Raw genomic sequence first — 22,529 nt, 5'->3', positions numbered from 1 at the left:
ACTAACTGCAAGCTCATTCATTCTCTTTTGCTTCCCTTTTCACTTTTAATTTCTTGTTTAGTGCTAAACACAGTTTGTCGTTATGGTCTGGATGGAAACACAAATCATTCTTGGCCAATGTAAACATCATGGCAAACTATGGTTAGCACTAAACAAGAAACTGAAAGTGATGGCGCCTGAGGAAGAGGATAAACACATGAGCCTACAAGGTCATTTCCAGCCCTCCAAACCACGATTTGAAAAATTGAGCCAGTAGCACTTTAAAAAGAAATTGATGTGGTTTGGGAGCTGTATTTGACACAGTCTACTTCCATCAGATGCTCTAGCCAACCATAGCTTAAGCTGTAAAAACCTTTTCTGCAGTCCAACACAGCACACACTCTCTGAAATTGGTATTCTTTATGTATTTTAGCTAGACGGAAAGCTTACTGTACCTTAAAGTTGGGCAATTTGAGTGTTTTAATAAAGTTCACGCAGAAAGCAATGCCCAGGATATCCTGCAAAATCCATACCCAGCTAGAACAAAAAAAAAATTGTTGCAGTAAAACACAGGGACAAAATATTGCACATAAAGCTGCAATCCTCAACTCACTTATTACAGGTTAAACCCCCTTGAAAACAGTGCAATTAATTTTGATGCAAAAATGTATAGGATTGAGCTGTAAGGCCAGGATTCAAAGAGGCTCATGAAATAACATCATATGCTTATGGACAGGGGGAGAACAGAAGGGGAAAATGAGACATCTAATGGAAAGAGACAATGGAAAAGCCTGCCTGTCTATGCAGGATTTGGACCCTGAGCTAAATATTTTGAAGGCAACACAGATTTAGAAAGCAACAAAGCTAGCATTTCTCTTCATTTCAATTCTGAATCTGAGAACTATTCACATACCTATTTTCATTCCGAAACACCGCCCAAACAACAGATGTCGTTATGCATATTAGAGCGAGAAAAAAGAGTCTCACTTCGAGGCATCTGTCCCAGCATGGAAACCTAAAAATAAAGCGGGACAATAATATGTTATAAATACAGCAAATAATACATCTAGTTCTCCAACAGATACCAACAAGGGCAGCTTGCCAGCTATAGGCATCATCCAGAGCAATTTTCTATGGGGGTTTTGCATTCCAGTCAAAGTATATTTTTTGTATGGGGAAGGGCCGTAGCTCTGAGGCAGAGCAACTGTTTTCCACGCAGAAAGTCCCAGGTTTGGTCCTCAGCATCTCTAAGTAGGAATGGGAGAGATTATTGTCCGAAACCCTGGACAATCAGTGAACTGGCAATACTGACCAATGGACTCAGTCACTACCGTATTTTTCACTCTATAAGACGCACCTTTTCCCTCCTAAAAAGTAAGGGGAAATGTGTGTGCTTCTTATGGAGCGAATGCAGGCTGCGCAGCTATCCCAGAAGCCAGAACAGCGAGAGGGATTGCTGCTTTCGCTGCACAGCGATCCATCTTGCTGTTCTGACTTCGCTTTGCTGGAGAGGTGCTGCGCAGAGAGGGAAAGCTACGCAGCGCCCCTTCCATAGCTGTCAACTTTCAGATTTGAAAATAAGGGATCAGCAGCCTCACCCGTCCCGGGGACAGTCTACGGGATATCTAACAATCCGGGATAGCAGCAGGAAACGGCGCTGGAATAAGGGAATTTCCCGCAGAAAAAGGGAAGGTTGATAACTATGGCCCCTTCAGTGAAGCGGGAGGAGAAACAGAGCCCCTTCCGTTTCTCCTCCCGCTTTGCTGGAGAGGATCTGCACAGAGAGGGAGAGAATATTTTTTTTTCTTGTTCTCCTCCTCTAAAACTAGGTGTGTCTTATGGTCAGGTGCGTCTTATAGAGCGAAAGAGTGAAAAATACGGGTATATTGCAGCTTCCTCTAGTAATAACTTCTAATACTTGCAGAGTGTTCAAAGCACTTCCTGTGTATTATCAAGTTGCAACCCTCACAGCAACCCAATATATATTGTTATCCCGTCCCCATGTTGCAGGTTTGGGTGGGAGGTGGAGGGGAGGAAGAGAAGCAGCTGACGGAATGACTTGCCTAAGGTCACCTAGTGAACTCATGGCAGAGGTGAAACAGGAACTTCCTGATTCGTAGCTCAGTCTCTAGCCATACCGAGAAGGAATTGGAAGAAGAAAGAGGTGGCATTATGTAGGTGTTCTGGCAGGCAGATCCAAACACATAAGAGGGTGGAGGGCTCTGACAGCAAGGGCAAGGAACTCATGTTGGATTTGGGAATTGAAAGGAAGCCAATGATGGGGTTTAAAGGAGAAGCATCATGTGATCAAAGTGACATGAAAGGTGGTTTGGCAGTTGTTGTTGTTTAGTCGTTTAGTCGTGTCCGACTCTTCGTGACCCCCTGGACCAGAGCACGCCAGGCACTCTTGTCTTCCACTGCCTCCCGCAGTTTGGTCAAACTCATGCTGGTAGCTTCGAGAACACTGTCCAGCCATCTCGTCCTCTGTCATCCCCTTCTCCTTGTGCTCTCCATCTTTCCCAACATCAGGGTCTTTTCCAGGGAGTCTTATCTTCTCATGAGGTGGCCAAAGTATTGGAGCCTCAGCTTCACGATCTGTCCTTCCAGTGAGCACTCAGGGCAGAATTCCTTCAGAATGGATAGGTTTGATCTTCTTGCAGTCCATGGGACTCTCAAGAGTCTCCTCCAGCACCATAATTCAAAAGCATCAATTCTTCGGCGATCAGCCTTCTTGATGGTCCAGCTCTCACTTCCATCACTACTGGGGAAACCATAGCTTTAACTATACGGACCTTTGTTGGCAAGGTGATGTCTCTGCTTTTTAAGATGCTGTCTAGGTTTGTCATTGCTTTTCTCCCAAGAAGCAGGCGTCTTTTAATTTCGTGACTGCTGTCACTATCTGCAGTGATCATGGAGCCTAAGAAAGTAAAATCTCTCACTGCCTCCATTTCTTCCCCTTCTATTTGCCAGGAGGTGATGGGCCCAGTGGCAGTAGAGTAGCATAAAGCAGGCTTCCTCAACCTTGGCCCTCCAGATGTTTTTGCCCTACAACTCCCATGATCCCTAGCTAGCAAGACCAGTGGTCAGGGATGATGGGAATTGTAGTCTCAAAACATCTGGAGGGCCAAGGTTGAGGAAGCCTGTCTTAAAGGGACCAAGACAAGTCCACAGAAGAAAGAGAAGGTTGCAGTTTTCTAGCAACAGCCAGCCAGAAGATGAAGCAGAGTTTCTGCTGAGGGGATAAAGAGAGAAGTGATGAACCTTGGTAATGGAGTGAACAGGGAGAGCAAATGAGAGGAATATAATATAAAGCCTAGGCTGAATGCCTGATCAACAAGGCATATGGTAGCACTGTCAATGGATAAGGAGAGAAGGGCTTGGGATGAAAGATGAGAAATCCAGTCTTTGGCATATTGAGTTTTGGGCAATGACACGCAAGCAGAAATCTGGTCAGACTGAGGTGTAGGACTGGAGTGAGGAAGTAGAGACAGAAAGCTGGGTGTCATGTGCATATAGGAACTACTGATGAGGATTTTGAGAAAAAAGAGCAAAAAGCCAAGAACAGTTCTCTGAGTCACAGCAAAGAGAAGGAAAACAGGAAATGAGCTTCCACCTACATAAACACTGAAATAATGATTAGACAGATAGGAAGAGAACATGGTGAGGACAACATCACAGAGACTTCTGGCTTAAAGGAGTCAAGCAGGAGAGAGGGGGTGGAAACAGACCATCTGTATCAAGGGCAGAGGAAAGGACGAGAAGAATGAGAACTGAAGAGAGACTATTAGATTTTGCAGCAAGGAGTGATTTTTCTGGGAGCAACTTCAATGGATTGAAAAGGGTGTAAACTGGATTGGAGGAAGTCACAAGCACAGTTAGAGGAGAGAAAGTCAAGATAGCAGCACACTCCCAGAGTTTGGAGGCAAAGGGGAGAAGAGTGGCAGCTGGAGAGGAAAGGTGGGTTAAGGGATGGATTTTTGAGGAATAGGGAAGACAGGGGCACATTTGCATGCAGGAGGAAAGGAGGAAGAGGTGTTGGAGAGGGAGATATAGAGATTAATTGTGTGGAAGAGGGGACTAACAGCAGGTTGGGAAACAGAAGGATATGGAATCAGGGGAGCAAGTGGAGATGTGAGAGGATGACAACTGGGTAGTCGACTCATCAAGTGAGACACAAGAGGAAACATTCATTTTACAAGCCAAAAGCCTGACCATATAACATAATTTTTCTTAGCCACAAAGCTATTTAGGAAAGTCATGTGGAGTTATGGACTGTACCTGCATTGCCCATAAGGTATTTTTCTAACTATGGCATGAAGACAGTTGAACAGGCTTGATGCAGATGCGAGGCAGAAAACTGTGATGACGGCATACACTGGACAAAAAAGGAAAATAAGGATACATTGGATACAAGCATGCCATTACAAATTATTCAAAGGGGGGGAAAAGATTGTTCATGCTAAACTGGATGGAATTATTGATGATGCACAATGGAAGACTATGTGGACCACTAGACCAGCAAAGTCTGTATCTTGTTTGGGAACATATCCTAAAATAAATATAATGTGAGTGCAGGACACCTGTTCAGATCTCACAAATATCACCCAACTTTACTCCCATGTGCTGGTCAGGTTGCAATAGCAGGGGTGCGTACTGCCCCCAACTGTGGAAGTGTCCATTGGCTAATGCTTTTTGGATGAAGTGGAAAGAAATTACAGACATTGTGACAGAACCACTGCAAATTATGTCTGAAGACATAAATATGGACATCAAAGCTAAGGCGCTTCTAATCTTTTTACCAATGGATGTTCAGTTTTCGATTGCTCAAAATGGAAAACCTAGAAATTGTGGACCTTGCATTGTGGTAACATTGAATTTAAGAGTTATACAGGGCAAAGCCCTCTTTATGTGGCTTGGTGGAATTTCATTAATTATATTAACAATACCAGTCCACAACACCAGTTTTCAGCAGTTATCTATGAAAATCTGGAATTCATGCCTGTGCTCTTTCAAATGTTACTTTCCTTTTACAGATACCTTTGCCTCAGTTTCTTCACCTCACTCGTTTCACTTACAATTTTGTTTTTTTATTCTTAGCAATATGGAATGTAGCGTATGAAATGTAACCTTGCCTCCTCCGGGATGTTATTACATTTTTATGTCCATCTATTTTGATTTGTGCTTCTATCATACACAAACTCTCTCTAGCTAATATCCTGAGCACATTCACTCAGAAGTAAACGCTGCCACTGAGGTCAACAGGGTTCAGTTCCTAGTAAGTATATCTAGGATTGCAGCCACTGTTGTGTTCATGCATTTTCCTGAGGAAATCCAAGCCAATCCTGGTTTGGTGTTGCTTTGGGCTGACAGTTGCTTCTCCCCTTCTCTCTCATACTGCTATCTCCTTCCTGTTGTAAGTTGCATTTCTTAGTGAAGAAAGTACAGTGGTACCTCGGGTTAAGAACTTAATTTGTTCCAGAGGTCCGTTCTTAACCTGAAACTGTTCTTAACCTGAAGCACCACTTTAGCTAATGGGGCCCATTGACTCAGAGAGATGATCAGAGGCTCGTCAGCAAATTCATACATATGAACATGACCAAAACAATTCCCATTTTCCGAAGGTGGTCTCAGCTCACCATGGAGAGAAAAAACTGAATATTGCTCATGAAAAATATGGAGTATCACCATATATCTGGATAACTGGGTGACCTTGGGCCTGTCATCATCTCTCAGACTATTTTATTTTATTTAACATTTTATTTTTTCTGCTTCCTCATAAAAGCCTCTACGCAATCTACATAATCTACATAAAACAGACATTAAAATTATCAACGAAATTTGGAAGTTAAAAACAAGTTGGCCTTAAATAAAATTCAAAATATAAATAAAACCAGCAGCTTTAAAAAGTGTGTTATCAAAGAATATTACAGATTAGCAGGTGCTGAAAACAGTACAGCTAAGATGTATGCCTAACCAACTTGTTAGGGGGTTGCTGTGAGGATAAGATATGGAGGAAAGGGAGGATGGAGAATAATAATAATAATAATAATAATAATAATAATAATAATAATAATAATAATTTATTTATACCCCGCCCATCTGGCTGGGATTCCCCAGCCACTCTGGGAGGCTTCCAAAAAAATATTAAAATACTGTAATACATCAAACATTAAAAGCTTCCCTAAACAGGGCTGCCTGTAATAATAATAATAATAATAATAATTATTATTATTATTATTATTATTATTATTATTATGCCTTTTTACCCCAACAGCCCTCAAGGCAACTTATAGATAAAAGTAGCCATGCATCTTGAACTCTTTAGAGGAAAGGTGGGGATATATATATATATATATTCTCTATTTGTTTGTTTGTTTGTTTGTTTGTTTGTTTGTTTGTTTCATCTATCTATCTATCTTTCTATCTGTCTATCTATCTATCTATCTATCTATCTATCTATCTATCTATCTATCTATCTGTCATCTATCTCCCCCCCACACACCCCAGAGGCTGTAGCTCAGTGGATATTTATTATAAAAATATCCACTGAGCTACAGCCTCCTTGTGGGCAAAAGTAGAGAAGATGCTTGCATATATAAAATCAAACAGAAGGAGAACAGAAGGAGCATCCTACGTAGAACTAAATAAAGCTACGTAAATTCAGTGTTGAATTCAGGCAGGGCCCCAGTTTTCACTAAGTCTGTAAGCTTGAAATTGGGGCTGAACCACTCCCTATAAGAAACAAAGCGTATCAGGAAAAAGTCTTGCTAGAATGTTTTCTTTCTTTTTTTATGGGGCATTCAATCATCGAGACCCCACTAGCAACCCGGACCCAAGCCTACCACCTCAGCAGGAAGCAGTCTTAAGAAGGCATGGCAAGTTCAGAAAGTCAAACCAGAACAAATCCAAATGTCTCCTTACCTAGATATTTGTAGAAGTAGTACATCAAAACTAGCATAATACAACAGATGGCAACAAAGAAAACAGCAGTCATGGGAGTTAAAACCACGTTTTCTTCACTTTCTGACGAGTCGCTGTTTCCATCATTTGAAGACCGCTTCAGACTCTCACTGTGAGGGTAAGCAGAAGCAGTTATAGGCTCTCACTGCATCTTGTTACCATTTTCAACATAGGTCAATATGTGGATGTTTCTTTCTGCTTTAGTAATGGATTGGCTTTTCTCAGCTAAGCAACGTTCAGCAAGATTACATCATGGTTCATAGAATAAATATATATTTATCTTATGGCATATGCGGAGCTTAATATTTATTAGTCCAGTCATTAGTATTAATATGAACGTAATACGTTTCAGTCACAAAAGACACCTGCTCTTAGGACTTCCCTATAGGAATGCTTTTTCTAGTTGTTCCGGTGGAGAAATGCCCATAAGAAGCATCAGGCTTGAAATTCTGCACAGGTTTTCCAGGAAACCTATTCCTTAACAGTCCATGTGGCTTTTCAATGCCAACAGTATTTTGCAGGCATCGTGCCAAAAAGTGTCCCCATGGAGAAAACACTACAAAATTAAAAATCAAGTAATTATCAGTTATAGATTTGATGCATATTTATATTGAATAAGCATCACCTTTAGTGAGATACTGAGATTCCTTTCTGTATTCAGCTCATCTCTAAGCAGTGCACTTGGCAGGGTTACTAATTTGGTCCAATCAGACATTGTGGACCATAATGCTTTTTGGAGGCCCTTAACAAAGCCACACAAGTCTACCATCAAACTGGGCCTTCTCCATGGGAATGCTTCTGGCATCATCATCATAATAATAATAATAATAATAATAATAATAATAATAATTTATATTCCGCCCTCCCCAGCCGAAGCCGGGCTCAGGGCGGCTAACAACAATAAAATAATACAACATTCTAAAATCATTTCATTATAAAATTAATTCAAATCAAATTGATGGCAACCACTGGGCTAGAGTTCTGTGAAGACTGCCAAAGGAGGGAGTCAGGCTGTGCCCTGGCCAAAGGCCTGGTGGAACAGCTCTGTCTTGCAGGCCCTGCGGAAAGATGTCAAGTCCCACAGGGCCCTGGTCTCTTGTGGCAGAGCGTTCCACCAGATTGGAGCCACAGCCGAAAAAGACCTGGCTCTGGTTGAGGCCAGCCTAACCTCTCTGTGGCCTGGGGCCTCCAAGATGTTTTTGTCTGAAGATCGTAAGTTCCTCTGTGGGACATACCAGGAGAGGCAGTCCCGTAGGTAAGAGGGTCCTAGGCCGTATAGGGCTTTCAAGGTTAAAACCAGCACCTTAAACCTGATCCACCGGGTTGTATCCAGCTGGTTGTCCTGCTCAGATGGAATTATCCATGAACAGGATACTGGATTTATTGGGAAATCTGTGTGGTCCATCTTGTTCACTGGATGGCAGCAGCTCTCCAGGGTTTCAGACGGAGGTCTCCCTGAGCTCTACCTGCAAGCAGACACTCTAACTATTGTCTATTGCCCAGTTGCAAATTTATGGATTTCACCATCTTTTGCTCTTCCCATACAACTTAATGACCAGGACCTTGATCTCCACATATTTATCGTTTGAGAGAAAGAGAGAACGAACACACAAAGCAAAATTGTTCCCGTAGCAGCAAATGTGTTGTCCCACGACAGGAACTTTTCATATATTAAGGTTAAGCCAAGGAAACGTACAGTTCTGCCATTCCACTCCAGTAGCCTCCCAATGCTACAGAGACCACAGCAATTAGAAAGATAGCCACCATGCTGAAGTCAAATTTTGGGTGAGGTGGTGAATATAATGTCACGTTCACGTTCTTTCCAAGATCCTGGAAATTATAAAAGCATCGGATTAGAGATGTCTGTTGAAAGGAGACGCTTTACATTTCAATATCTGACCACGATTCTGGGATATTCTGAAACAGAGCCTTGCAAGGAAGTCCACTTTCCTTTACCAAACCACTAGCTTACACATGCATATTTTAGTCATTTGTAGCACATCAAACGGCCAAAACAAGAAAAGAGCGAGGGTGGTTCTAGTTTTGAATGAGGAGATGCAGGTTCAAAACCCCATGAAGATCACTGAATGACTTTGAGCCCTGCTAGCCTAATCTATCTCACAAGTTTGTAGAAAGGACATAGCGGAGAAGCACGAAGAACATGGGAAAAAATTCAGGAAAGAGAATAAACTCTTCTCCAATGTACAAAAACACTGGCCACCAAGAAGCAATTCTCATTCATGATGTGAATGTAGAAGACTGCAGCAACAAAACTATTCACAGCTCAATCTTCACCCATTGGCCTGGTTTGCATGTCAGGTTAAGCCAAACCATGGCTTAACACTGGCATGCAAGCGTGCAGCAGCAACAGCACCTTCTCTGGGTGGCCGTGGGCACCCACAAAAAATTTAATGTGAGGTCCGGCCCCCCTCAATATTCCGCAGCTAGGTGGGCTCCATTGGGCTCTCCCCATCATAGCAGCAGGAGGGCCCAATGGAGTCTGCCACAGCCTCAGCAGGCCCCACCAGACCTTTCGGAGGGCATGCCTAGCACTCATCCCCAATCATTTTGCTGCTGTGCTGCATTGAGCTAAGCCACACTTTGGTTTAGTGTGTCGTCTGAACCCAGGTTCATGATTCAGCTCTCCTGGACAAATCTGTCAGTTTGCATTTCTTAGTACAGAAAGTATTGATCTGATGTGTAGAGATCTTTCCTGTTCTGCTTAATTCAAGAGGGTTCTTGAAGCTTGTCTATGTGAAAGCAGGAGGTTTCTGACGTTTGGGTTATTCCTTCTGGGAAGCTGAGTACAGTTGGTTTAAACTGGTTCTGTTATCCTTTCTGTCAAGGTTATGCTGACTACAGTGGTGCCTCGCAAGACGAAATTAATTCGTTCCGCGAGTTTTTTCGTCTTGCGATTTTTTTCGTCTTGCGAAGCACGGTTTCGGGGAAGTTTTGGAAAAGCTTCAAAAATCACCCAAGTCTTCAAAAACCTCAAAAAAGGCTACCACACCGCGTGCTATGAGTTGCTCCTCGAAGTCAAGTCGCAACTGTATTAACGGTGTTAAGAAAAAGGAAACAAACTTGCAAGACGTTTCCGTCTTGCGAAGCAAGCCCATAGGGAAAATCGTCTTGCAAAGCAACTCAAAAAACCAAAAACCCTTTCGTCTTGCGAGTTTTTTGTCTTGCGAGGTACCACTATATAATGGTAAGGCCAGAAGGAGCCTGAACTCACTTTCTTTTTCTATGTCTTTGTTCTGATGTGGTGTTCTGTTCTGTATGCCATAGTATTGAGGTTATATATACTATATAACTTATAGTATAAGTTATAACAACTTATAAGTTGTTGTTAAGTTTAAGATAAGTCTGTTGCAACTGGATTTCTTATGGACAGTGCCAATCCTGAATGTATTGGATTTGTGACCATTACGCTCATTTGCCTTCAGTAGCAGTAAAGCTCTGCTGGATGAAATTGCCTCTGGTCTATTTTTTGGGAACTCTGCAACGTGTTTAAGTTTTTTCCTTCACACACAGACGACAAAATCATGAGACATAAATCATAGCAGAAAGCTTGGTTGCAGTTTGTGGTTAGTGTGAAGAGAACTAACTGATGAACCAGGGCTCGGACAACGTGCTAAACATGGCTTACCATGCTTTATCATTATTGTATGAAAAACTAAGCCATGCTTAGTTTAGCGTGGCTTAGTTTAGCATAAACGTAGCTCAGTGCAGCACAACAGTAAAATGACTGGGGAGGAGTAGCCACAATCTCCTTTCCAGGGCTCTGTGCTAAGCCATGTGTCACTTAGCGCAATGTGCAAACCAGGCCACTGTATTCTTCTGTATTCTTCTGCCTCCCGCCTTTATCACCATTGTATGAAAAGCAGCACACAAAATGAAAAAAATAAGATGCAAAAAAGAGGATTTTAGCTGCAAGCATAATCTACCATGGCCATTTAATAAACCAAGTACATCATGCTCCTTCATTCCGATTGCAAGTGTTCTAATGAAAAATGAACACACAGTGGTAAAAATTAATGCTGACAAAGACAAACAAAAAAGAGGAAATTGGTCAAGTAACTGTCAGAGAAGAAAATAATGCACACATATTGTCATTGTATCCAACTAAGTCCTAGACTCATTGAAAGAAATGAGTGAGTCATGACCTCTGATTTCAACTCTGCGTAGGAATTAGTTGAATACAGCCCTTGATTAAGGTGCTTTGTTTTGGGGAAAGATGTTTCATCCAGCATCTCTCTTCCTTTTTAGGAACATATCAGAGCAGATAAAAAAACAAGTTACTGAAGTCAAGACAACATAGCAAAGTATTTTCAGAGACAGTATCTATGAAATTTTCATCCTAGTAATCAGATACTGAAAAAAGAGCAAAGGAGATACAACGAGATGCTGCAAAAAGTGTATTTATCTGATTGGATTTCACCTGACCAAGTACTGAAAGAGGGGAGAAGAGGGAAGAAAGAGGCCCAGAAGTGAAATCAACATCTCTCATTTCCAAACCCGTTTCAACTCCCATTTTCCAAAGCAATCCAGAAAAGTACTTACCTCTTTCAAATTGATTATATCTTCATTGCTTACAAGTGTAATTGGGATGGTGATGTTTGCAGTCTTGTTACCGTAAGGAGTATCCTAGAAAAAGGACACTCATAATGCATCTGCTTTACTGAACGAATCTCTACTTAAAAGTCTATCAAAACATTCTGTCTTATCCCTAGGCCCATACTACATATTACTGTGGATTAATATGGCAGATCTGGATCATGGTATGCAAACAGAGCTGTAGCTAGGTGATCTTGCACCCCTGGCAGAACAGTCCAGACTGCACCCCCTAGCCACAGACAAATTAGCTCTTCTTTCTGCCTCTCCTCCAACCCCACCCCATTCAATTCACTCTCTATTTAAAACCATTTCTTATGAGGCAATATTCAATATCTAAATTTATTGACATATTTTAAAGCCGATTTTGTGCCCTACCATCACCTGTGTCCCTGGTGGGGGCCCACCTCGCCACCCCCTGGCTACGGCCCTGTATGCAACCAGTCCAGGATGGCACTCGCCTGAAAAATCAGGTGTGCAGCTTGGGGTCAGTCCTGGACTCATTGCTGTCTGGAGAGGCACAAGTGCCTGGCAGTGCCCAGGAGTGCTTTTTATGAGTGTCATTTTGTATACCAGCTTTTTATCTGTCGCCATCACCCATATAATATTTCAGTTCTCACCATCAATATCAGCAAGAAGGAAAGGGTATTTATGATGATGGCCACCAAAATATAGAACTGCTTTGCAACTGACCGAAGCCTTGCCCCTTCAATCCTAACCCTAGATTAAGATTTGGTAGGGCCCTCAGGAGCCAAATAAAATCGGACAAGTTCTAGATGACTGTCAGATGGCCATCTCGGATTCAAAACGGGGAAGAACACCGCCACCTTAATGAAACCCACAGTAATGCGACAAAAACAACCGCCACAATTTAAGCAAAACATTTTTCATGCAAAAGCAGCCATGTCTATTAGAACTTACTATGCCAGTGTCACTGGCGATGAGCAGCATTTTAGCACCGAGTTTCTGAGCGATCTCTGCCTTTTCTACAAAAGTGCAGTTTCCTCTCGACACAACGATTGCTTTGTCCTTGACGGTTTCATGAGTGGCATCCGAGGGACTGCAAAGCAATTTGGGGGTCAAGATCTCCAGTCTTGTATACGTCTAAGATGCAAAAGGAAAAGATTGGAAGTGCAAGAGAATTCTGTAATATGGCTGAAGCAGTTAATCTAACAGCCTTATTATTTACTGAAAACAGATGGAATAAAGATCATGACACTATGAAGCTGAAAAGTCATTAGCAAAGAAACTGTACTTCCAGACACCTTAGTGGTTTAGTTTAATATTGTATATACTGTACCACTCAGACTGCTGACATGGGATACTGTTTCTACGTGTTTTCCCCACGTTAACACTCCTTGCATGTAGAACTCTAATCCAGCATCCAGACTAGTCAGTAGTTTGCAGCAAGTTTCATTTACCCGGGGAATTTTTGCAACTATTATCTGAAACCATTCTACGTTTTCAGGCCTCAAAACCACTTCATTCTCACTACATTTTGTTGCACACATTTTGTTGCACACATTGCCTTTTCTGGCACACCCATACCATACATGGCATAGTCTAGATGGAAAGATTGTGCCATTAGGATGTGAATGATTGTGACATATTTTCCCAAGGAAAAGTCACTTGATTCTTAGGAAATACAAGAGTATAATTACTTACAACGTTATTTAAGGCACTAGGAAGGGAGGTCCACTCAGAGTTATAATATATGCAGTAGTCCTTTGTTAACAGAGGATTATCGATCTGAATTGCATGCAAGATTCCTTGACCGCCGCTGACCTATAATTGAAAAAGATTTTTTCCATTAACCACTTTAAAATACGAATGAAAATGTTGACTAGCATCATTTTGAAAGGGTTTTAGATTATGCAATGCCAAATAATTTCTTATAAAAGCATACTACTAGGATCCCAATACTAGGAACACAGCAGGGCCTTTCAGAGCATTTTCATACAGCTTAGATTTCCCCCCCAAAACTGAAAGATTAATATGTTAAGAACATGAGGGAAAGGGACTCTAACATTGGCATGTGCTTGATCTACAACATATTAAAAACTATGAAATTTGCCCTATGAAATTTGCATAAGCCTAACACATATTTACTGATACAGTGGTACCTTGGTTTACGAACTTAATCCGTTCTGGAAGTCCAATCTTAAACCAAGCAGCGGGGGACTCAATTTACAAAGGGAACACACTCAACAGGAAGAGGAACATGTTCTGCTTCCAAGGCAAAGTTCACAAACCATAACACCTACTTCCGGGTTTGCAGTGTTCTTATTCCAACTGGTAGCCCAGCGCATTTGTTCCAGAATCAGTGTTACATGTTCAGATTGTCCTGCCCCAGTCAACAACTGGCCAGCTACAATTTCTGAACCATTTTCAAAGGCAGCCCAACATATAGTAGTGCATTGCAGTAGTTCCTTGTTGGGACCATAAAATCCTGGATTATTAAGCATGATCCTCATGCACCTATGCTCCTGCCTTGGTGTGAGATGGGAAACCAACTAGCAAGACAAGGATAACCAGAGCTTCCCATTATGCGTAAACCAGGAACTACAGTTAAGGGCTTCCAAACAAAGATAACTTTAAACTATGCTTTGAAATCCTGGCTTGTTTAGAAGCCATTAACCATAGTTTCCTGGTCCAAACATAACAGGAAACTATGGTCAATTGCAGCTTCCAGGCTTGTGCAAAGGTGCACAGAACTTGAACTAACCCTCGTTTAAGAAGCAAGGATTTGATAGGCCAAACACAGTTTGCACAAAAGATGAAATGAAAACAGTACCAACAGTATTAGTCATGGGCAGGCAAACTAAGGCCCGGGGGCCGGATCTGGCCCAATCGCCTTCTAAATCCGGCCTGTGGATGGTCCGGGAATCAGTGTGTTTTTACATGAATAGAATGTGTTTTTATTTAAAATGCATCTCTGGGTTATTTGTGGAGCATAGGAATTTGTTCCTCCCCCCCCCCCCAAAAAAAAATTAGTTTGGCCGCCCACAGTGGACAGGCCCCTTGCTGAAAAAGTTTGCTCATCCCTGGTATTAGTGGATGTTCAGATTTCTCAGATTGTAACAGTATAGTAACAATACTTATCAAGGATCAATTGCCTCATACAGATTTGCACAGTGTTTTAAAAGCTTCAGCAAACACTTATTTAATACTTCAGAATCAAGTCCTATTTCTAACACACATCCAAGGACAGAATTTCATGTTACAATAAATAATGTGTGTAATAAAAAGCAACAACTGCTGCTTCTCAGAGAATGTATTCCTCCCAATGGTACTTTTCACTAGAAGCAGCAGCTGCAGCTCAGAAACAGAAGAGTAAAAAGGTAAAGGTAAAGGTACCCCTGCCCGTACGGGCCAGTCGTGACCGACTCTGGGGTTGCACGCCCATCTCGCTTAAGAGGCCGGGGGCCAGCGCTGTCCGGAGACACTTCCGGGTCACGTGGCCAGCGTGACGAAGCTGCTCTGGCGAGCCGGCACCAGCGCAGCACACGGAAACGCCGTTTACCTTCCCGCTAGAAAGCGGTACCTATTTATCTACTTGCACTTAAGGGTGCTTCCGAACTGCTAGGTGGGCAGGAGCTGGGACCGAAAGACGGGAGCTCACCCCGCCGCGGGGATTCGAACCGCCGACCATGCAATCAGCAAGTCCTAAGCGCTGAGGTTTTACCCACAGCGCCACCCGCATCCCAAACAGAAGAGTTGTACTCCTGAAACTTTTCACCTGCAACTCCCCCCTAACCTCTCACTCCCAAACAAGATTCCAAACATACATTTGTGAGGATACATCTAACTTTACAACCCTATAGTGGGGAGGGGTTGTGGGGAAATGAAGGTTGGGGAAAGGGTTAAGCTTCTCCTCCCACCTCTTCTCCCAATTGTCCCTTTGCAGTTATCAAAGCTTTTTAACATAGAAATCTGATGTAACACAATTCTTCCTCAATCCCACTCATGGAAGAATGTTAACAGAATTCACTGTGCAGGTCTCTTTACCTCAAACGGAGCCTACATATCTGAGCAGAAAGCACTTAGTTCATCTGGACAAGTAGACAAGTAGACATTTTTAGCAAGCTGCTACTGATGTTTGCACAAGAACTTTTACTGATTGATTGATTGATTGATTGATTGAATGTATGTACAGAAAAGATCACAATATATAAAATCAAAATAAGAACAATAACCCAATAACACCCCTCCAAAAAGAACCATATTTTAAAAGGGCATAGGATGTCAATCAGGTCAACCAAAGGCCTGGTTAAAAAGGAACGTTTTTGCATGGTGCCTAAAGGTGTATAATGAAGGCGCCAGGTGAACTTTTCTGGGGAGGGCATTCCATAGACAGGGAGCCACTGCAGAGAAGGCCTGTTCTCATGTTGCCAGCCTCTGAACCTCTCAAGGAGGCGGCACATGAAGAAGGGTCTCAGAATATGATCTCAGGGTCCAGGCAGGTTCATATGGAGGTACACTGTGATGGGAACCAGAGCGCACGGAAATGCCATTTACCTTCCTGTCGCGGCAGTACCTATTCATCTACTGGCACTGGCGTGCTTTCGAACTGCTAGGTTGGCAGGAGCTGGGACAGAGCAATGGGAGCTCACTGCGTTGCAGGGATTTGAACCGCCAACCTTCTGATCGGCAAGCCCCAAAGGCTCAGTGGTTTAGACATAACACAGGAATAGAGGAACCTTCCTTATATAGTCAGACCACTAGTAAAAAGGTAAAGGACCCCTGGACGGTTAAGTTCAGTCAAAGGCGACTATGGGGTTGCGGTGCTCATCTTGCTTTCATCCTCAGGACAATCTGGGAAGTAGGCTAGGCTAAGAGATAGTCTCCATATTCCTAGACCAGCTCTCAAACCATTATACTATGCTGGTTCCAGCATGCCTCCTTTACTATTATACCATACTCAAAATCTGAGTTGTTAAAGCTTGATACCCACAATATCTATTTTTCAATGAGCAATTCAGCAATGAGTAGAATCATCTAAGTTTTGGAGTGCATTGTCAGCCGTATGCTGATGACACAGCACTACTTAGAATAAAGGAATCTTAGAATTGTAGAGTTTGAAGGGACCCCAAGGCTAATCTAGTCCAACCCATCTGCAATGCAGGAATCTCAACTAGAACATACATGACAGATGGCCATCCAACCTCTTCTCAAAAACCTCCATGGAAGGAGAATCCACCACCTCTCATGGAAGGCTGTTCCACTGTCAAACAACTCTTACTAACAGAAAGTTCTTCCTGGTGTTTTACTTCTCTTTTACATCTGTAGGTGTAGAATGGGATGTGCTGGACCGTTTTCTTGCCTGGACTGGATGAGAGCCAACAAACTGAAGCTCATTCCAGATAAGACAGAGGCACTGTTAGTAGGGGGTTCCCTAGACCATTTGAATGGGATGTGGCTTGCTCTTGATCCGCTTGCACTCCCTCTGCAGGAGCAAATCCATAGCTTGGGGTTATTTCAGGATCACTTGAAGATCAGGTGATCTCGGTGGCATGGAGTGCCTTCCATCAGCTTTGGCTGGTAGCTCAAGCTGCACTATCCGGAGAGGGATAACCTAACTTCTGTCGTCTATACTCTAGTAATGTCTAGGTTAGATTTCTCCCTCTGAAGATGGTTCTGAAACTTCAGTGGCTTGGTTGCTCTCCGGGACAAAATAGTTTGAGCCTAGAACACCAATCCTGGCCCAACTGCACTGGCTTCCAATTTCTGGGCCCAAATCAAAGTGCTACTTTTGACCCAGAAAGCCTTAAATGACTCAGGACACAATACATCAAGGACTACTTCTCCCCATATGAACCAACCTGGACCCTACAATCATCAACTGAGGTCCTTCTTCGTGTGCTGCACAAGAAGTCCGGCGGCGGCAACATGAGAACGGGTCTTTTCTGCGTTGGCTCCTCACTTGTAGAATGCTCTCCCCAGGGAGACTTGCCTGGCACCTTCATTACATATCTTTAGATGCCAAGTGAATACATTCTTATTCCCCAGGTCTTTGGCTAAGTAAACAATCTTAAAGTGTGTGTGGTGTTATTGTTATTGCCTTATGTGTTTTTGTGTTTTTACACTGTAAACTGCAGTGCAATCCTCAGTTGAAGGGTGCTGCAGAAATCTAACTAACTAATAAATAAATCATTTATTTAAAACCGCATTAGTGATTGCAAATACAAATCTAGGCCTGGTAACAATCTAAGAGCCATTGCATCACATTAATAGCACAACCTCAGTTGGGGTGATGCAGATAAAGTCTCAGGCATAATTCTCAATGCCTGCAATTACCAAAGGCAGGGAGCAACTTTAGCTCCCAAACCTAATGGTGTGAATTGCACCTTTTGACTTTCCCTCAGAAAATTGAAAGCGGGGGGGGGGGTGCTTTAAGCACTTTTCTAAGGGGAGGGGAAATGCTGTACTTGGGGACATTGTGGGGGGGGCAAGGATAAAACTTGACCTGCATCCTGGACTTGCGGTTATCCCGACAGCCGCTGAATGAGATCATGCCAGGGTGTGTGTACATACACACACATCTACAGCGGATGCTCGGGTTGCGAACGTGATCCGTGCAGGAGCCACGTTCGCAACCCGCAGTGTTCGCAACCTGCAGCATCGCATCTGCACACATGGAGGTTGCAAATCGGCGCTTCTGCGCATGCGCAAAGTGCAATTTAGCGCTTCTGCGCATGCACAAGCGCAAAACCCGGAAGTCACCTGTTCCAGTACTTCTGGGTTCGGCGCGGTGCGTAACCTGAAAACACACAACCCAAAGCGCCTGTAACCCAAGGTATGACTGTGCACACCTACAGCAAACGTCTACACAGAGACCCATCATTACCTCCTGGAATCTTTGACATAACCAAGCCATACCTACTAGAACTGGAGGCTTTTTGTAAATTCATAGGAACAGCCAGGTTAAGAAAAGAAAAATCCACACCATCTCCGATCAGATCTCCGTGGTTCCCAACATGAGGCACACTTCCCACAGGGGGGCAATTTGTTTTTTAAGGGGGGCAATTGAAGAATGAGCTATTAACAGTGAATGGCCTTCTAGGCGTCCTCCACGCAAATAGGAGCTCGCTTTTTGAATAATAATGTCACGGGAGGATTAGTCTATTAGGATTTTAGAGGTGCTGAGGTGGGGCATGGCAAAAATAAAAGGGTTGGGAACCACTGATTCTAATTCCACATTCAGTTCCTAATCCGGTGCCCCTGGAGGAGGGAGGCAAGCCGGGAGCGCCGGCAATGGCCACGGTACCGGTTTGCTCCTCGTCCCGACCTACCAATAGCCATGGAGGTTTCTTTTTTCTTCCCACCCCCCAGATCTACCCACAGCCATAGTTTCGTTAGTCCCGGGCTGTGATTCTGTTTACGTGGCAAAGCATTTTAGAAGAACCCGGTATCACAAACACACACACGGGACCGAGCCCCTTGCCCCTCAGAAACGCCCCTCGCTAGGGAAGCTCCCCCATGTTTCCCTCAGGAAGCCGCCCCGACCGCCACCCCGGGGCACGCCGGAGTAGCGCGACGGGCGCCCGGTGCTTCGGAGGCCCGCTTCCGGGCCCAGGCAAACCCCTTACCAGCGGGAGGAGCAGGCCCCAAAGGGCGGCCCGGAGCAGCCGGGCGGCCCCCATCCTCCTTCCTCGACTCCTTGCCGCCGCCTCCGCCGGGTCTGGAAACGGGTCTTCTTCCCTCGCCGCACCTTGCGGCCCTTCCTTCTCCTCCGCGCCTCTCTTTCTCTTAACTCACAAACAGACCCACACGAAATCACGCCCCGGTTTCTCTCGTCGTATCCGCGAGGCCGGCCGCCCTCCTCCGAGCTCCTCCGCTTCTCCTTTCGTTTCGCCCGGCCGTCTTGAAGCGGCGAGTCCCGAACGGGTCGCCTTTTTTCTGGGCGGGATTTCGCCGCGGGGAGAGGCGGCCCGCCTGAGGGGAAGCCCAAGATGTCTCAAAGGTCTCTCTCGGGCAGCCCTCGAGGCCTTTGGGCAGCGGGGGGGAAAGAGACGGCGGCTTATTTTTGAGGCCCCGGGGCTTGCCGGCTGTCTTGTAGGGAAATGTGGCGAGTTGGAGCGGCCGACGGTTCTCTGAGCATATTCAGAATTCCTCGCCGGGTTCCCGCGCCTGTTCGGAGTTGCCCAAAAGCCAAAACAACACACGCCTCATACCGAAGTGTCTCTTCCCTGTGGCTTTGTAAAGGAGACAAGGCGGCACTAGGTGTATGAAACCTCCCCAGAACAATTTCACCATTTAAAAACACTTGAAATTCTTCCCCCCCCCCACCTCCCCGTATTTTCTTACCTTGCAAGCCCAGCTGAGCTCCCTTTTGGGAGGATGAGTGGGGCATATGATTTTTAAAATTTTAAGAGTTTCTTTTATTATTGAGAAGGCCCAAGGACAAGTCTTTTGGTCTTTGTTTTAATAGTGTAAATATTTATTTATTTATAGTGTAAACTGCCAAATATTTATATTGGACAGAAAGAATGCATGTTCTGCTGAGGCTAGTAAAACTCAGAATATTTGGTAATCATGAGCTCAAATGTCACCCTTTTTGGATGCATGTGACATTCCAGGTTGCCTGTCATTTGCCCCAGGTGTGGGCCTGCCCTACTGGAATCTACTAATATCCAGTGGATTTATATGGTATTCAGGTTACACAGTCAAATGTCAATCATTGCTCCAAGCATGAGTTTAGAGTCAGGAAGGAGAAGAAATGTTATGATTTACCATGTTTGTGTAGGTGATTCTGGGTGTAAAGGTAAAGGACCCCTGGACAGTTAAGTCCAGTCAAAGGTGACTATGGGGTTGTGGCGCTCATCTCCGCTTTCAGGCCGAGGGAGCCGGTGTTTGTCCACAGACAGCTTTCCAGGTCATGTGGCCAGCATGACTAAACCGCTTCTGGTGCAACGGGACATAGTGACGGAGAGAGCTCCCGTTGCTCAGTCCCAGCTCCTGACAGCCTAGCAGTCCCGAAAGCACACCAGTGCAAGTAGATAAATAGGTACCGCTCCGGCAGGAAGGTAAGCAGCGTTTCCGTGTGCTCTGATTTCCGCCACGGTGTTCCATTGCACCAGAAGCATTTTAGTCCTGCTGGTCCCATGACCTGGAAAGTTGTCTGTGGACAAGTGCCGGCTCTCTTGGCCTGAAAGCGAGATGAGCACCACAAGCCCATAGTCGCCTTTGACTGGACTTAACCGTCCAGGGGTCCTTTACTTTTTACCTTTACCTGTAGTAATAATCATGGATATATCTACCGTAATATTGATGGAACACCATGTTCATTCTGAGGCAGCCTTAACATTTAAGACAAAAATGAATTTTCAAAAATGTTTTAGTATATGTGTGTCATGTTTGATCTAAATTGGTACAATTTCATTTGTGCTGTGTTTGCCATTTAATGATCTACAACACTACCCAGTCAGTAATGCAGCCATTAGGAACAACATAAGAAGCTGCCATAAAAGTCAGACCATTGATCTATCTAGCTCAGTACAGTGGTACCTCGCAAGACGAATGCCTCGCAAGACAAAAAACTCGCTAGACGAAAGGTTTTTCCGTTTGCGAGTTGCCTCGCAAGACGAATTTCCCTATGGGCTTGCTTCGCAAGACGAAAACGTCTCGCGACTTTGTTTCCTTTGTCTAAATAATAATTCGCAAGACGAAAAATTTGCTAGACAGCAAAACTTGCGGAACGAATTAATTTCGTCTTGCGGGGCACCACTGTATTGCCTACACTGACTGGCAGCAGCTCTCTAGGATTTCAGGCAGGAATCTCTCCCTACCTGATGCCGCCAGTGAACGAAACCTGGGACATTCTGCTTGCAAGGCAGACACTCTGCCACTGAAGTATGGCCCTTTTAATTTAAGTATTTAAGTCTACTGCACTGGATAATTAATGAACATCAGCACTGTGGCAGCACCTGTACTCAAGAACAGTGATTTTAACAGTATTACCAGTATTTCCTTTTCTCACAACTCTGCAGACGTCTTTGAGCAGTACATTTACATATATGCACAAACATTTCAATAAAAAAATTATGTTTAAAACAGCAATGAGGCATTTGATATCAATAGTTAAATGAATTGGTACCATTTTCTTAAAGGAAATTGAGGTGAGATTGGCATATTTATTAAAACCGGGACTTCAGCGCTACGCTTTCACTTCATGAAACTGAAAGTATGTTGCAATTACTGTACTCTCATTTTTGAAGGTCACAGTGGGATGCTTCAGTTCTGTTCTAAAAGTATCTTTTGACCATTGTGTATTCAACTTACTCCCATCAAAACAATTTTGAACAGAAGTACTTGCATACTTAGCCCAGACTACAAGAAGTCAAGTGCCAATAGCAGATTTTTCCTGATGATTCAGATAATGTTGCTAGATTTGCAGAATATGTACACAGTTTTTCCACTACTAGTGGTTTACTTGTAAGAGACAACAGAATTCAGCAGCGAAAAGGTTAATTGTATAGCAATGCAATTGTAATTATGAGTCTGAGTTTAGGACATGGGTAATAACTTTGACAGATAACCACGCAACATCTAAAATTGAATCCTTTCTAGAGTTTTAATATTACAAATTACAATAACAACAAAAATCCCTTACCTGTTCCTATTTGAACGAGACATGATCTCAGCTATTTTTACATGAGCATTCTTCACCAAACCCATTACTTTGCATGCTTCACAAAGTCTTCCAGGGAATATGATACGGCTGTTGTGGTGAAAAAAGCTGTTTTAAATAAACTTTTTGCCAGTGCCTGATTATTATTCAAGGCATAGGATCATGTTGTTGTTGTTGTTGTTTAGTCGTTTAGTCGTGTCCGACTCTTCGTGACCCCATGGACCAGAGCACGCCAGGCACTCCTGTCTTCCACTGCCTCCCGCAGTTTGGTCAGGCTCATGTTTGTAGCTTCGAGAACACTGTCCAACCAGCTCGTCCTCTGTCATCCCCTTCTCCTTGTGCCCTCAAT

The 22,529-nt window shown here is 43.7% G+C and overlaps 1 protein-coding gene across 3 annotated transcripts in view; it reads right to left on the bottom strand.

Moving 5' to 3' along the window:
- The window catches only part of SPPL2A (signal peptide peptidase like 2A), a 36,415-nt gene extending 16,676 nt beyond the window's left edge, over positions 1 to 19,739 (bottom strand). Inside the window, exons 1-9 of one of the 3 annotated variants that reach the window (XR_003703622.2) lie at positions 19,140 to 19,739; positions 13,216 to 13,335; positions 12,472 to 12,654; positions 11,500 to 11,583; positions 8,636 to 8,769; positions 6,901 to 7,049; positions 4,258 to 4,354; positions 893 to 994; positions 435 to 516 (exon numbers count right to left, since the gene is read on the bottom strand). Coding sequence is in view for 2 of the 3 variants with exons in the window: in XM_028705541.2 (XP_028561374.2) it covers positions 435 to 516; positions 893 to 994; positions 4,258 to 4,354; positions 6,901 to 7,049; positions 8,636 to 8,769; positions 11,500 to 11,583; positions 12,472 to 12,654; positions 13,216 to 13,335; positions 19,140 to 19,193 (1,005 nt within the window). In the remaining variant the exon portion in view is untranslated. The remainder of the gene's footprint in view (positions 1 to 434; positions 517 to 892; positions 995 to 4,257; positions 4,355 to 6,900; positions 7,050 to 8,635; positions 8,770 to 11,499; positions 11,584 to 12,471; positions 12,655 to 13,215; positions 13,336 to 19,139) is intronic. The other 2 variants (XM_028705541.2, XM_028705542.2) reach the window with 2 other exon arrangements.
- Positions 19,740 to 22,529: the final 2,790 nt, after the last annotated feature.

This window comes from Podarcis muralis, chromosome 14 (assembly GCF_964188315.1).
Source record: "Podarcis muralis chromosome 14, rPodMur119.hap1.1, whole genome shotgun sequence".
Taxonomy (NCBI): domain Eukaryota; kingdom Metazoa; phylum Chordata; class Lepidosauria; order Squamata; family Lacertidae; genus Podarcis; species Podarcis muralis.
This window is presented reverse-complemented; position numbering and strand designations above follow the sequence as displayed.